The sequence below is a fragment of the Melospiza melodia genome, chromosome 3 (assembly GCF_035770615.1).
Source record: "Melospiza melodia melodia isolate bMelMel2 chromosome 3, bMelMel2.pri, whole genome shotgun sequence".
Classification (NCBI taxonomy): Eukaryota; Metazoa; Chordata; class Aves; order Passeriformes; family Passerellidae; genus Melospiza; species Melospiza melodia.
The window spans coordinates 120,541,818-120,557,301 of record NC_086196.1 but is presented as its reverse complement, the minus strand read 5'-3'; the positions used below and the strand labels follow the sequence as shown (position 1 = coordinate 120,557,301).

General features: G+C 40.2%; 1 protein-coding gene across 1 annotated transcript in view; it reads left to right on the top strand.

Annotated features, from left to right (window-relative positions):
- Positions 1-1,169: 1,169 nt before the first annotated feature.
- Positions 1,170-15,484, top strand: part of DDX43 (DEAD-box helicase 43) — a 21,398-nt gene continuing 7,083 nt past the window's right edge. Inside the window, exons 1-11 of the mRNA XM_063152918.1 lie at positions 1,170-1,488; positions 2,053-2,108; positions 2,487-2,619; positions 3,935-4,042; positions 4,578-4,659; positions 6,854-7,010; positions 7,096-7,214; positions 7,514-7,624; positions 10,195-10,336; positions 13,811-13,911; positions 14,647-14,734. Of these exons, the coding sequence (XP_063008988.1) occupies positions 1,170-1,488; positions 2,053-2,108; positions 2,487-2,619; positions 3,935-4,042; positions 4,578-4,659; positions 6,854-7,010; positions 7,096-7,214; positions 7,514-7,624; positions 10,195-10,336; positions 13,811-13,911; positions 14,647-14,734 (1,416 nt within the window). The remainder of the gene's footprint in view (positions 1,489-2,052; positions 2,109-2,486; positions 2,620-3,934; positions 4,043-4,577; positions 4,660-6,853; positions 7,011-7,095; positions 7,215-7,513; positions 7,625-10,194; positions 10,337-13,810; positions 13,912-14,646; positions 14,735-15,484) is intronic.

Below are 15,484 nucleotides of genomic sequence, written 5' to 3'. Positions count from 1 at the left end.
GGTGTCCCTGCTTGAGCAGAGGGGCTGGACCAGATGGCCCCCAGAGGCCTTCAAGCTCAGCCATTCTGTGATTCTGTTTCCAATATTGTATCAGCTTTAGTACACTGAGTCACAATGAACATAAAAGCTTCATTAAAGCATCATTAAGGCTTCATTTGAGATTAAGTATTACGACTTTGCTTAAAAAAACAGACTGCAATGTATCAGCATGAGACCAGCCTGGGCGCCTGGCAAAATTACACAGTGCCACTCTCACTCCCTTGCCTCCCCTGAGGCTGCCTGCCTTTCCCTTCCACCCTATAGACTTTGTTGCTTCCCACATGTTCTCAACCCTGTTCTTGCCTCTGCTGCCTCCTCCTCTTCCTCAGCTAAGCCCAACCCAGGGTTCCCCCGTGCTGGCAGAGGAGCAGGGAGGAAATAAGAAAGTATCAGCAATAGTGTGGCCAGCAGGACCAGGGCAATGATTGACCCTCCAGTACTGAGCACTGGTGAGGCCACACCTCAAGTCCTCTCTCCAGTGCTGCGCCCCTCGGTGCAGAAAAGACATGAGGTGCTGGAGCAAGTCCAGAGAAGGGCAAGGCTGTGAAGGGTGTGGAGCACCAGTCCTGTGAGGAGCAGCTGAGGGAAATGGGGTCGCTTATCCTGAAGGAAGGGAAGCCCAGGGAGGCCCTTATGGCTCTCTACAGCTGCCTGACACGAGGCTGTTGCTAGGTGGGGGTCGGCCTCTTCTCCCAGGCAACCGGTGACAGGACAAGAGGACACAGTCCCAAAGTGCGCCGGGGCCGGTTTAGGTTGCACATTAGGAAGAAGTTCTTTGCAGAAAGAGCGAGCGGGCATTGGAACAGGCTGTCCAGGGAGCGGGGGAGTCAGCGTGCTCGAAGTGCTTAAGGAACTGCACGTGGCATGGTGTCAAACATTCAGTGCCACGGCGTGTTTGACAGGGCTCTGCTGGATCACGGGTAGGACGCCATGGTCCCCGAGGCCTTTTCCAGCCGAACCGACTCCGTGATCCCCCGAAAACACAGCAGGGGCAGCCATAGAGCCCCGCCCCCCCTGCGGAGCCAGCCAATCACAGCTCAGAGAGCGGCCCGCCCCGGCCAATCAGCGCGCCCCGGGCTTGAGACGCGCCAAGTTCCTCCGCATGGGCGGCCGAGCCGGGTGCGGCCGCCATGTCGGACTGGGACGCGAGCAGCGATGAGGAGCTGGGCGCGCCGGACTGGCCGCGGGCCGCCGCTGCTGCCGGGGCGCTGTGCTGGTCGCCCAGCACCCCTTCGTGGGGCCGCGGCTCCGGGGAGAGCGGCGGGCGATGGGGGAAGGGCACGGGGAATGCCGGAGGAGAAGGGTGGGAGCCGCGAGGCGCTGAAGGCTCCGGCGGCCCGAGGCGGGCGGCGCGGCAGCGGCCGCCCCGAGCTGCGGCCGGCCAGGCTCGGGACTCTGGGGCGCCGCTCTGCTTCCACCTGGATAGCGCCCTGGTCGGGGCTCTCATAGGTAATGCCGGTGCACCCCCGGGCCGGGTGCTTGGCCCCTGGGGTAAGCGGGTGGGGAGGAGCCGGTGCCCCCCGTGCCCTGAGGGAGTGGGTCCCTGCCCTCCGTCAGCCTGGCCGCGGAGGGGCCCTCGCAGTTCCGTGCGGCTCTCTCCATCCACCTGGGCACGGCAGGCTGCTCTTGCAGTGTCTGCCACTCGCCAGGGAAACTTGTCCACCCTAAAGTGATTGAGTTGATGTCTGTTTCTCAAGGCCAGCAGTGTGCAAGTGTTCTGAAGCCCCTCTAGTCACATGGAGGAAGGGTGACGATCTCTTGATCTAGTTTTACTTCTCCATCTCTTCTACTGAAGGCCATTCCCCTACATACAAACTTTGCATTTGTTTAATTGACAGAAGAGGTACCTACAGTCTCCAACGGTTTGATGTCAAAAGTGCTTTTATTTGTAGGTACACGCACTCATATGAAAGTCTCAGGGTTTGGTCACAAACAAAATACATACAATTAATGTCTAGGTTTGGGCAGTTTGTCCTAAATCTCTGTAATACCTCCTGTGTATCTTTATAACAGGTAGGGGTGGAACTAAAATTAAAGAACTTGAGGATTCTTCAGGTTCCAGGATAAAGGTACCATGTGCTGTATGTTGTCAAGGAATGGGCTTTTTTGGGGACATACTTGGTTTTGTTTCTGTGTAAGCCATTTGAAGGAAGTTTAAGGGTGATACAATAGCTGTAATAATGCCACTGTTTTAGAGTTGGTGTAAAGAAAGTGGAATTGAGGGTGCAATTTGGATGTTATGTGAAAATACGAAAAAGTTATTGATTTTTTTTTCCTTAAGTTTGCATTTATTACCTTCTCTTTTAGAAGGAAATAAATCTATCTTTTCATAGAACAAGTTAAACTTCAGGGAAAAAAAGACCAAAAATTGTTTTCAGTATGTGTTCTTGTATAATGTTTGTCTTTGCAGTATGGAAAAAAAAATTCAGTGATGTTTTTGAACATAGGTTACAAGAGGAACCTATGAATCTGAAGTAAAGATTTTTGGCAGCATTGATGTGCAAAACAAAGCCAAGATGTTGATTGACAATCTTATTACAAGTTCTGGACAAAACTATGTAAGAGGTGGGACAGAGAAAGGTAAGAAATGTGAGGTTGGGGGCAAAAATATTATTGTGTTCCATATATTTGGTAGTTTGCTGGAGTCTTTTTATATTGTTAGTATTTTGCCAAGTAAGTTAACTTAAACCTCTTAAACCTTGTTCTTGGGCAATGGCATCTTCTTAAAACAGAAATACCAAGATATCCTCCTTTTTTTCAACTATGGACAGTTCCCCCTCCCACCAAACTGCCAGGATTCCATGAAAACCAGTTCTTGTGTGTCTTCAACAATTTTATGGATGCAGAATGTTATACCACCTTGGTTCTTGCACTATCAGTTTGATTCCTCCAAAATAACAGTATTGGCTCTAGTGCAAGTTTTAATCTGGTATCTGTGGAGAATTACAATTCAGTAAACCTTTGTAAAGACAGTCTGTAAAGTGCTGATCATAGCACGGCCATGCTGACTTCCTACTGCTTTCAAGGGATGTTAATGTCTCAAGATTTGGTGCTGCACTTTGTACCTGGCTTTACTGGGCTTTCCTGTGGTAGCTGTGTTACATGGATATAGAAATCATTTTTGTATGTCTGGATGCTGCCTATATGATTGGTATGTCTTGTATGTGCTCCCAACAGTTTTTTGCACAGGCGAACACCATCCACAGTTGTTGACCTGATGCTCTGATGAGGAAGAAGGGATCCAGGAATTATGTTCCAGCATTAGAATAAGGACTGGAGTAGTTGTGTGTTTCCTTTTTAGAAGTGTCCCAGAAGGTGCATGAGTATGTTTCAAGAGACTAGAAATATTTAAAGCTACCTTTGGGTTTGTGACAGTGTTATCCCTATGTTTCCTGCCTTTCCACTAATTTTCCACACAACTGTGTTGCTATTTATATCTTCAGGTTAAACTGCACTTACTTAGGATGTGTTAATCTCATCAAAAAAGAAGTATAGAATATAACTAGACTTAGACTTTATTATGGTGTTGTTGGATGCTTTAGGCTTTGCTCTTGTAGCTGTTAAAGCTTTTTCTCTGCATATCATCTACTGGTTTCCAAACCTTGCAGCACAACAAACCTAGTTTATAGCTGGAGAAGCATGTCATACCCTGTCATTTCTTCCTTTAAGTAGCTAAGGATGTTGAAATGTTTCCCTTTTTTATCAAAACTGAATTTGTACACATTTTAGCAATGTTTCAGGGCTCAGATCTGGGAAATAATTTTCCACTTATATATATATTTCATGCATATTTAAAATATATGAGGCCTGCAATAGAAAACACATTTGTTTTGAGGGGAGATTTCTCCCCATGTTTGTTCCATCAAACAGCAGCATTTTGTTACTAACTCTGCAGGAAAAACCTTGGACATTATCAAGCCTGAAAATAACCCAAAGAAACCAGTAATTAACTGGGCCTCTCTTCGAGAAAACAGGGCCAAATATGAATCTATGAAGTGGGCAGGTTAGTTTTACAATTTTGATTGTATTATACTTGTCTTTACGTGGTAAATCTGTTGGAATGCTTGAACTTTCTAATACTTGCTTTGAGATGACTGAATGTTTCTTCAGTGACGTATTTGCAGTGAGCTGGCCATGGTAGCATTTCTCAACATGGTCATGGAGGATACTGATTACTGTGCCAAGACTTAAACCTCTTACTCTTGTGGTATTTTGAATGTCACCCTTTGAAAATGGTGTTGTTTGTATGTGGCCACCAAAAAATAAAAAAACTAGGAGTTGTTAAATATACTACTGTATGTGTTAGTAGATATTACTTCAGAACTTTAAAAGTGAGGGAGTGGGTTTTTTGCAGATATTGAAGTGTTTGTCTCAGCCCTCATCTTTTTACGTGAGCAATGGTTTTCCATACTTCCAGCTAGTCTTCTGGCTCAAGGAACTTTCTGGGTCCTGGGCTTTCCATCTTAAGCTTTAGCAGACTTACATTGACTCTGTATTATTTCTTGCTGATTTGAGTGGGATTTTTCTGATTGTTTAAGGCTTGCCTCCAATTGAGAAAAACTTCTACAAAGAATCAGCCAGGACTGCATCTATGTCAGAAGAAGAAGTGGAACTGTGGCGGTAAGATCATTTCTTTAGGGAATCACCTGCTTGGCAAAAATCACTATTAAACTAGAGAGACTAGAAGGTGGGAGATGAAATACTGAGACAGAGACTCTAATTCTAGGGTCTTGTAGCAACTTGATCTTTTTAAGAACTCTTTCTTGGGAATGAAACAACTGGCAGATGAGATTATTAGAGGTCTGGAAAAATAACCTCATGGATTTTCTACTTCTCTAAAAATGTTTGATTTAGTTGAATTTCAGAAAGAAAAAATTCATAATGGTTCACTGACTTTTTTGGCTGTTTCTTCGCTTTTCATGAGACAGTATGTTCAAATTTTCTAGGTCCTTCCAAATAGAATTGTTCACAGGTTGAATACCTTTTGGCTGCAATTTTTCCCCTGCATTTTTTTAGTCAAAACTATCTTCAAACCAAATTCCAACTTTTGTTACTGTTGTCTTCCTTTTTTATCTCTCTTGTTTTTACAAGCACATCCTGGTGAGTACATGCTTCAGTTAACTGCATCTGTTTATTTTGATCCAGCAACTTCTATCACTACCTTGCAAGGAAAACACATCATCTGTTTCAAGTGGTTTGGTTCAGGCCTTGGTAATTGTTACAACCCTCTTTAGTAGTTCTAATGAAGTTAGTGAACATTATTGAAGTGTTAGCTTTTTATTACTTTTCTTTTTGCAAGATGTCTTTTTTTTTTTTTTTGCATGCCAGAGAAACTTTGCCACAGTGAGCAAAGCATGGAATTGTTTCCAGATGCTTTCACCTTTTCCCTAAAGTATATGGATGTGTTGTTGTTAGAGCTAGTGAAAATTACAGAACATTGTTCTTGTAGGTTAAAAAATTGTATTGAGGAATAGAACTTGTCTGATAAAGGAATTTTTTTCCTACTTCATCTAATCCATTTGCTTTAAAGAAAAAAAAAGACACAACCAAAAGAAATAATTCTATAAACATGAGGGAAAATTGAATTGCTCATTCTTTTCCTAGTTTACACCCTACTTGAAGAAAAGGTTTTTACTGAATGGAATCTTCAGAGGAGTACAGGACTGAAATCAATATGCTTATGCAGATGTCATGGTTTAAAACCAGATGGAAATTAGGGTCTAAGCAACCACTCCCTTCCCTCACTCTCTTTGGTAAGAGAGGGATAAAAAGGCAGAGATTATAGATTGAAATAAGAATTTACTGGAAAACATCAATGAGATAAGAAAAACAGCAAGAACACTAATAAAAACGTTGTATAAAAGGTGATTGCATACAAAAATGCACATGGAAGTCCGTGCCCATGTTTTTCTCCCCAAGCCTGAGATAACAAAAAACGATGATGCCCAGACCTTCCACACCACCTCACCTCTCCAATCACCATTTGCTCTCCTGGGAGAAGGCAATGACCCTCCATGGTCATTTTGTTCCTTTTTCTTCCACAGGAAACCACACCCCTTTCTCCTGGAAAGTGAAAATCCCCTTCACCCCCGTGATGATTTGGGTGATACAGAGTAACAATGTAGCCGTGCCCGCATGGCTTCAAGCTCCCCTCTTTGCCAGTGGGAGAAAATTGTCTCTGCCCTTGGCTGAAACTAGGACAACATATTAATAGCTCTAAATTGGAGGAAGCCTTGGAAAAGCAGTTTTTAATATAGTCTTTTATATGAATTGTGATTTGGGTTTTGCCTGCTTTTAGGGGCTTGTTCCAGCATTTTTTTTTTTGGAGCCTGTCTTACTTTTTCCTTATCATGTTCTTTTTCCAAAATTGTTGAGTTGGTATTCTCTAGAGTATCCAGGCAGCTGCTCTGAAAACAGTTGGGGGAGATTTTTGTCAGAATATAGAATTTTGACTGTTAAGTTGAAGCAATTAATCTGAATTCTGGGTTGTCTTTGGGTTTAAAAATTTGTCATACATACTTAATTTTTAATCAGGTATAATTGTAGCCTGATAGGAGTGCAGTTCATGTTAATAACCATATATAACTTCAAATCAGTTGTTCTTAAGAAAAAATGGTTATTGATACATTTGGGAGAAGTTTTCCTATAGAAGATCTTTTAAGAAAAGTACAAGACTAATTCAGTCCCATTCAAGAGCCTAAACTTGTTTTTTCTTGTTCAAGGAGTTTAAAAAAAATTAAGATACACAGTCTTTTATGTTAGCTCCAATTTTTCAGATAATGAGACTTTAAAACAATTGCACTACTTGATATAGGAAAGAAAATAATAATATAACTTGTGATGACTTGAAAGAAGATGAAAAGCGCTGCATTCCCAATCCTGTTTGTAAATTTGAAGATGTATTTGAGCATTATCCTGATATTATGGCCAATATAAGAAAAGTTGGTTTTCAGAAGCCTACACCAATTCAGGTATGTCTTCAATTTTGATGACTCTTTAACTGAACCTTAAGAGAAAAATGAAGACTACATTTAAGTGTTTGTTGTTTTATGTTAGTCCCAGGCTTGGCCAATTATACTGCAAGGAATTGATCTTATTGGGATAGCGCAGACCGGTACTGGGAAGACGTTAGCATACTTAATGCCTGGATTCATTCACTTGACTTCACAGCCAATGTAAGGACTGCTCACAGGTCGGATTTGTTTAGCTGTGAATACTTCCCCCTGCACTTACTTCCTCCTGCACCCAAATCCTGAGATGATTTTTCTTGTAATGAAGATAAAAATCATGTATTGAAAAAAAATATATATAAATCTCATGAAATAAGCACCAAATTTGTCACCATAGACAAATTAGCATTCCATTAGCAGCAGTGTACAGGAGAAGTTTAGAACAGTATAAAAATGTTCAGTGCCAAGCATGATGGACTTTGCCCATCCTTATATACCAACATTCTAAATATGCTTTGTTGCAGATCCAAAGATCAGCGTGGGGGGCCTGGAATGTTGGTTCTTGCTCCCACTAGAGAACTGGCACTTCAAGTAGAGGCAGAGTGTTCAAAGTATGCATACAAAGGAATTAAAAGGTAGTCTTACTTTTCACTGGCTTGTTAAGTAGTATGTTTTTTTCTCCTACCAATACCTACTCCAATAATTGCATTTAAGAGGGGAGGAGATAGTAGTAAATGCAGGGTTTATATTTTCCCAGTTTTCAGAATTTATGTTTTGACTAATCTCATGGTCAAAGTTTATGAAGCTTTTCTGCTGCTTTTCCTTCTGAGTTGACAGCTAAGAAGAATCACACAGAATATGCTGAGTTGAAAGGGACAAGGATCATCAAATCTGGCTCTTAGCCCTACACAGGACATCCCCAGGAGTCACACCATGTGACTGAGAGCATTGTCCAAACACATGAACTCTTGGTCAGGCTTGGTGCTGTGATCACTTCCTTTGGGAGCCTGTTCCAGTGCCCAACCACCCTCTGGGAGAAGAAACTTTTCCTGATATCAACCTAAACCTCCCCTGACACAGCTTCAGGCCATTCCCTTGGGTCCTGTCACTGTCACACAGAGCAGAGATCAGTGCCTGCCCTTTCTTGTCCCCTCCCAAGGCAGCTGTCACTGCAGTGAGGTCTCCCCTCAGTCTCCTCCAGGCTGAACAGACCCAGTGCCCTCAGCTGCTCCTCACACAACTTCCCCTCGAGGCCCTTTCCCATCTTTGTTGCCCTCCTTGGACACTCTCTGATAGTTTAATGTCTTTCTTACATTGTGGTGCCCAGAGCTGCCCCCAGCACTGGAGGTGAGGCTGCCCCAGAGCAGAGCAGAGCAGGACAATCCCCTCCCTTGCCCAGCTGGTGATGCTGGGCCTGATGCCCCCAGGACAGGGTTGGCTCTCCTGGCTCCAGGGCACTGCTGGCTCATGTTCAACTTGCCATCGACCAAATCCCTTTTCCTGGCACTGCTTTCCAGTATCCCATTCCCCAGTCTGTCTGTACATCCAAGGTTGCCCATCCCAGGTGCAGAATCTGGCATTTTCCCTTGTTGAACTTCATGTGGTTGGTGGTTGCCCAGCCCTCTGATTTGTCAAGGTCTCTCTGCAGGGCCTCCCTGCCCTGGAGGGAGCCAGCAGCTCCTCCCAGTTTTGTATTGTCTGTGAACTTGCTTACTACCTCTTCCATTCCTGCCTCCAGGTCATTTATGAAGATGTTATGAGGGCCAAGGATGGAGCTCTGTGGGGCCCTTCTAGTGACAGGTCACCAGTTTAATGTCACCCCATTCATTGTAACCCTTTATGCCTGACCTGTGAGCCAGTTGCTGACCCATCCCATGGTGTCTTCATCCAGCTGTGTGCTTGACATTTTGTTCAGAAGGAAACTCTGAGAAATAGTATTGAAAGCTTTACTGAAATCTAAACAGGTTACATCAACTGGCTTCACTGATCATCTTGGTGGGCTACATTGTCATAAAAGGAAGTCAGGCTTGATAAGCAGGACTTTGCCCTCTTAGAGCTGTGCTGGCTGTGGGCAGTGACTACATTGTCTTACAGGTGTTTGTCAATACCTCCCAGAATAATCTTCATAACTTCATCAGGGACCTTTCTGGATTCCAAAGACCACTCAAAAATCATTGAGAGAGACTGCAATGACATCAGCCAGCTCTTTGAGAATTTTTGTACAAATCCCATCATGCCCCATAGATCTGTAGAAATCCAGCTGGAGCAGCAGATCCTGCATAATTTGCAGCTCAGCTGGGAGTGGATCGTTCTCACATTGTGGTTCTCCAGCTCGGGGCACTGGAATCCCCTTGGTGCACCATCTGTGTTGAAGACAGTGGCAAAGAACATGTTAAACAGCTCTGTCTTGTCTTTGTCCCTGCTTGTGAGGTGACCATCCTCATCCTCTAATGGACCAATATTGGTTTTATGCTTCCTATTGCTACCTTCTCCATAGAACACACGTGGCTTTCTTTTCTAAGAGATTACTTTGCTGAATAATGTTCAGGTTCTAGCCCACACAAATCTTTTTGTAATGTTTTGTTTGGCCCTGAGTCATGGGGTATATTCCATCTTTGTCTTTAATTTTTTTTTGTTAAACTTTATGGTATTTTCATCAGCCCATTTCTCTAGCCTTTGTTGTTCTTCTGGTAAAAACCTAATTCTCCTGAGTGTATCAGCTCCTTCTGCAGTTGGGTATCATCCACAAACCTGCTAAGCGTAGATCTTCATTTAAGCAATTAAATAGACATTACTGTACTCTGAAACTTGCTTTTAGGGGTCTCTGTTTACTTTGTGTAGTGCTCTGAATAAGTCTTACAGTCACCCCAACTGCAAAACATATCACTTTTGATGGTACTTTTAGGAAAATCATGCATCCTTTCATATGTTCATCTATTTTTTGTGTAAATATTTTCAGAACAACCCAAAACATATGAGCTATCTCCCTTTCATGATTTTTTTCACTGCAGTTTCAGCAGAAAACTATTGCTGAGCTGTTGACGGAATGTCATTCAATGTTAATTTTATTAATTCCTGCAGTACTGTCAATCACACTTGTTAATCCCAGGTGACACTTTTAAAGCAACATGGTGACATTTATTTGCAAAGGATTGACTTTAGCTGAAATTTAATACACTATGTCTGTAAAACTTTTATTTTACAGTATTTGCGTCTATGGTGGTGGGGACCGAAAAGGACAGATAGACATGGTTACCAAAGGTGTGGATATTGTTATTGCTACTCCTGGCAGACTGAATGATCTTCAGATGAACAACTTCATAAATTTGAAGAGCATAACATATTTGGCAAGTAACTGATATGCAATGAGTAATGCAGCAGCTGGGAAATGGTTGACTCAGTTTCAATTTAAGATTTAATGGAGTTTTCTTAAACTTCCAAAGTATTAATTACAATACAGCTTAACACTGAAATTGTGTTGCAGGGATGATTCATACTTATTATAATTGCATTGCAGATGTGAAATATTCCCTAGGAAAAATAGGCTTCTAGCACAGCAAGCATTTTTAAGATACTAAATTGTTTTTTCAGTAATGGCATTCTAAAATTCATTTTGTCAGGATTAGTTACTAATGGATGAAATGCCTTTCTGAAGTTGTCTTTTCCCTTTGTTTTTAAAGGTTACCAGTGTCTCAATTTTTTTTAGAACTTGTGTGGTAGCAGAGTCAGACACAGATATTTAAATGTTGGGGGACTGACTTTGTTTTGATCTCAGTGGGAAAACAGCCTTATAAATGTTATTGTAATCCTTATGTCTTCTTTTCATTTTTGCCTTTTCCTGTGCTGAACAGGTAAGACCATTGCTGTTTGGAAAATGCTTCTATATATTCAATTTATTTCTAACTTGTCTGCGAATTGTTGCCTAGTTTGACAATTTGGCCATGCTCTCTGTCCACCCCACTATTCCGTGAGAGTTAAATCCTCTCCATGTTGTAACGAGTTAGCTCCAATTTTAAGTGATAGTTGTGAGCCTACTGGCAAAGCCAGTGGTGGTATAACATCATTATAAATTTGGCCATTTGGGAAAAAAGTTTATTACAGGAGAGTAGCATTCTGTAGAAGATTCACATGTAATTGCTGAGCAGGAAGAGAGCAGGGCCTGAAAACCTGCATTCTGAGAGCTATAGGAACATAGATCATCTTTCTGCCAAGGAGGAGTATGGTCATACCACAGGCACACACTGGTTCCATGGGTATTGAACCAAAAGCATGTTTCAGTATATGCAGCACATACTGAAGTGTGACATTGCTAAAAAGAATTAACTATGAAATTGAAAAATATGATGATGTGAAGCAGGAGAGACAATTTTGTTGCTACACTAGCAGTTAAATGTTTTCAGGAGAACCAATGCAAGAACCATATACTGTGATATGGTTGAGTCTCATGCCTCAGACTTTAGGGGAATTCTGTGCTACCATAGCCTCATGGACATTGAAATTGGACATTGAAAATTCTCTTTTTGTAATCTTGCTGTATATTTATCCTTGTTTCTTGTGCTTTTCAATATGTATGATGCTTTCTATTTCCAGAGCTTCATTGTCAGTTTTCAGCCAACAAATAATTTAATCTTGCGGCCTTGCTTTAGGAAAAAAGAGTGGTAATAGATTTCACATTTCCATCTTGGATGAAGAACACTCTTCATTAAAGAGCTTCATTTACAGTTTTCATTTAAAGATGTTACTGAGTCTTAGGAAGGTTCCCAAAGTAAACTGAGTGTTACTTGCTAATATGATACAATAATTTCCCAAAGGACTTCCAAGGTCAGATTCTGAGAGACAATTGTTAAAACCCAACTAAATGTACCAGCCCCCAGTAAAGCAAAACAACAACAAAAAACCAAGCTCTGGTAATTATGTCTAATTACGTACTGGACCCAAGGTGAATTTGAGGTTAGAATTTCTCTTCTTGCCTGACAGAACTATCAAGTTGATCAAGTCTTGATTCAGATTTTTAGGAAGCCATTTATTCAAGATAGACTGCTGTTTTTCAGAAGAAAGGTTGCAGATTCTGTCATAAACAGCCTTTTGATTGTTCAAAGTACATGTCACATGAAAATATACTTTTTTTGCCTGTGTTCAGTGTAAATCAGTATTCATTCATCAGCAGTTTGATGAATTAATCTTAATTCTTTGGACTTCATGCTGATAAAGCAGAAGGAAGGAAATTGAAATTGTGCATGAATAATTGGGAAACATCTAGAACAAAGTGTAATTAAAAGTATATATATAAATCATGAAGGAGGATGTAAAAGATTGCAATAGTGCTTTTATTCTTCAATACAAAAAAAAGGTGTTAAACTAACCAATAACTGATTTAGAAGAAAGGAAAGAAGAAATGAGATGATTTTCAAAGGAAGAACTGACTTGTAGAATTTTTTTGCCAAGAAATAGAACTGAAATTAGCAATATTTACAAACAAATAAATATGTGTATATTTAAAGATAAGAAGAAACCTAAGATTATGTGCATTGAAGGGCATTTAGATTATAAACCAGGATGGGGCTGTGACACATTTGAGAAAATTGGTACTAATAGCTACCTGATATATATTACAGCCTTCTTAATGAAGCAGCTATCAGAAAAAAGAAAAGTAAATTTCAGCTACCTGATCCATCAATTAGGCACAGATGCTTCCTTTTCCCTCTGCAGCAAGTGACCTTAATAGCAAAGAAAACTTCTACTGCTGAAAAAGGCACAGCAGCCAACTCTATGTAAAATTAGTGATGTTTCAGCCTTGCTATTCTAGAATTCATGTAGTCAATGACACCTCCATGAGCCCTTTAAAAATAAAGAGAATTAAACCAAGAAATAGAATTGTTGTCTTGTCTCTCAGTTGATAATTTTTTGTTATTTCAGAGATTTACATAAATAATGTACTAAACCCCTTTAATATAACAAAATATCAGAGAATAATGGAACAGCAAAATTAGGACAGTAGAAAGAGATTATCATCAATGCCTTATATTCCCACCTAAGTGTCTAGAAATTGTCAATACTTAAAAGAACAATCCATGTAACTTTACTTTTCAAATAGAGTTTCTATAAATCAAAGAAAATAAATGAGTCTCAGATGTCAATCTTCTTTCTTTGTATGAAACTGAAAACATTCACAAGTGTGCTTGTATATTAGAAAGCTTTTTAGTTCCAAAGAGATGTTCTCAGACCTCCAGCTCTCTTGTTCAATTCTGGCCTTTTTTACCAGACAAAACAAGCTTGTGCTCTGGGAGTTGTGCAGTGTCCTAGTGTGAGCCAGAATGCATGCTCTGGCTTTTTCCTACTTGTAATGAGGAATTAAATTGACAAGTGATATTTTGGTCTTGTATGAGATATCTTATGAGGTAGAAATGAGATTTCCCCTTAAAATTGCAAACCATTTATGTGTGTTGCTCCCCAGGTTGCTCCCCCCTGGGTTTGATTGGTTATGGGTTTTTTGGTTTTGTTTTTTTTTTAGTTTGTGCTTAGTTTTAGCCATCAACCTAATCATTGGTAAAACAAACAGTTGTTTTTTTGTTTTATTGACTTCAAATGCTGTTAAAGGAACTGTGAATTTTCTTGTTTTGCCTGCAAATATAATACCAAATGAAAAAGTGTCAAGGAAATTGAAGAGGTGAAATACAAGTTGAACAGGTTTTGCAGTAAGTTATGGAGAAGATTCTGCAATTAAAACAGTTACCATTAAAATCTTTTTCTGTGTATTGTCCTGTTGAAACAAACCCTTATCTGAGGAACTAGGCAGAGTAAATAACTTTGTTTCTGAACAGGTTTTAGATGAGGCTGACAGAATGCTGGATATGGGATTTGAACCTCAGATAATGAAGATCCTAATAGATGTGCGTCCTGACAGACAAACTGTTATGACAAGGTATCTAAACATGATTGTGCTCAGGACTCAAACATAAGGTTATTGAACAAGTCAATTTCAAAACAAATGTGTCAGTTATTAAAATTTTTACTTGTTTTCTTTCTAATTCGGTCTAGTCAATCAATCCTGATGAGTCATTTGACAGATTTTTTTTTCAGTTTTTACTGTCTTTTCTGCTTTTTTTACATCAAATATAAAGACAGTTGAGTTATCCCAAAAAAAGGAAGGTTTCCTCAGAGTGCTGGAATTTGCCATATCAACTTAAAATGCCAATTTACAGTTCTCCTTCTGGGACCAAATGTATTTCCTGACTTTCTGTATCTGTGCTAGTCTGTACCTGGATTAATTTTGAAATTATGCAGCTTTTGGAAACTTAACAATCAAATATCCCAACAATAATTTTGGTTCCTGTATTTTGCATTTAAGCTGTTGTTTTAGAAAGCAGACTAAAAGCTTGCTTATTGGGTATTGTCCAACAACTAACCTCAGCTGAGGCTTCACTAGGAAGGTTCCATAATTGTTGCCTGTACTTTTAACCAATAAAATGCCCTTTTAAGCTCATGTGCTGTTTATTATTAATTTAAGATTAGTTAAAGTCAATACTCTTACTGCATATGTGTTTCACTGGTGTATAAGAAAGGAAAGAAAAGAAGAATATGATGAAATGAATGAACTGGAGAAGATTTGGCATGCTATTCTCATGTGTGTGTGTTTTCCTCTTCACTTCCTGTTCAGTGCTACTTGGCCTGATGGTGTCCGTCGCCTAGCAAAATCCTACTTGAAAAATCCCATGATTGTGTATGTTGGCACTCTTGACTTAACAGTAAGTTGTCCTGTTCTTCTTTGGATTTTCCCCTTCCTTTTGTAGAAGAACTTATGTTTAAGCCAGGAGGTTTTTTGCTTGTAAGTAACTGTATGTAAGTAAATGCAGGTGTCTCTTGTAATCATCTGAGCTTTCAAGAAACAGCTCCGTGCTATTTATTTTAAAGTTTCCTTAAAAGTTCAGAAAAATTTAAAAAGTATAAACCAATATTTTTGCTGTAACAATATCTGGAAGTCATAGCCCTTCAGTAGAAGACGTAACAGGTGAACGAGTATCAATCATATTGAATATTCTATTTCACAATGCCAAATGTTTTTGTGTGATCCCTTGGTTTTGCAACCTTAATTCTGGTTCAGCAAGTTCTTGTTCTTTATTTGGTTTTCCTTCTGAAGATCTTCTTTCTAATGCATACAAATGCCTATCTAAATTCGTGTTTCCTACCTGTATCTTTCTCAAATGGAGTGGGAGCTTTGTACTAAACTCTTGGAGGACACTTGTCTATAGCAGCAAGTATGTGTTAGAGTAAGAACTGTCTTTAAAGTCCAAAACTTCTAACGTGTGGATGTAGTTGTTTATTTGTCATTGTTGTGCAGCTATGTGTATTTGGCTTCAATACCAGCAGAATTTACAGGAACAGTAGTTTGCCCAAGATCTTAGGAAAGTTTCCTTTTCAGTTCCATTTTTTTTTTAGCAATAGGGAATGAGGAAACCTAGTATCCAGTACACTTTTCAGCAGAAATAGAGACAAAG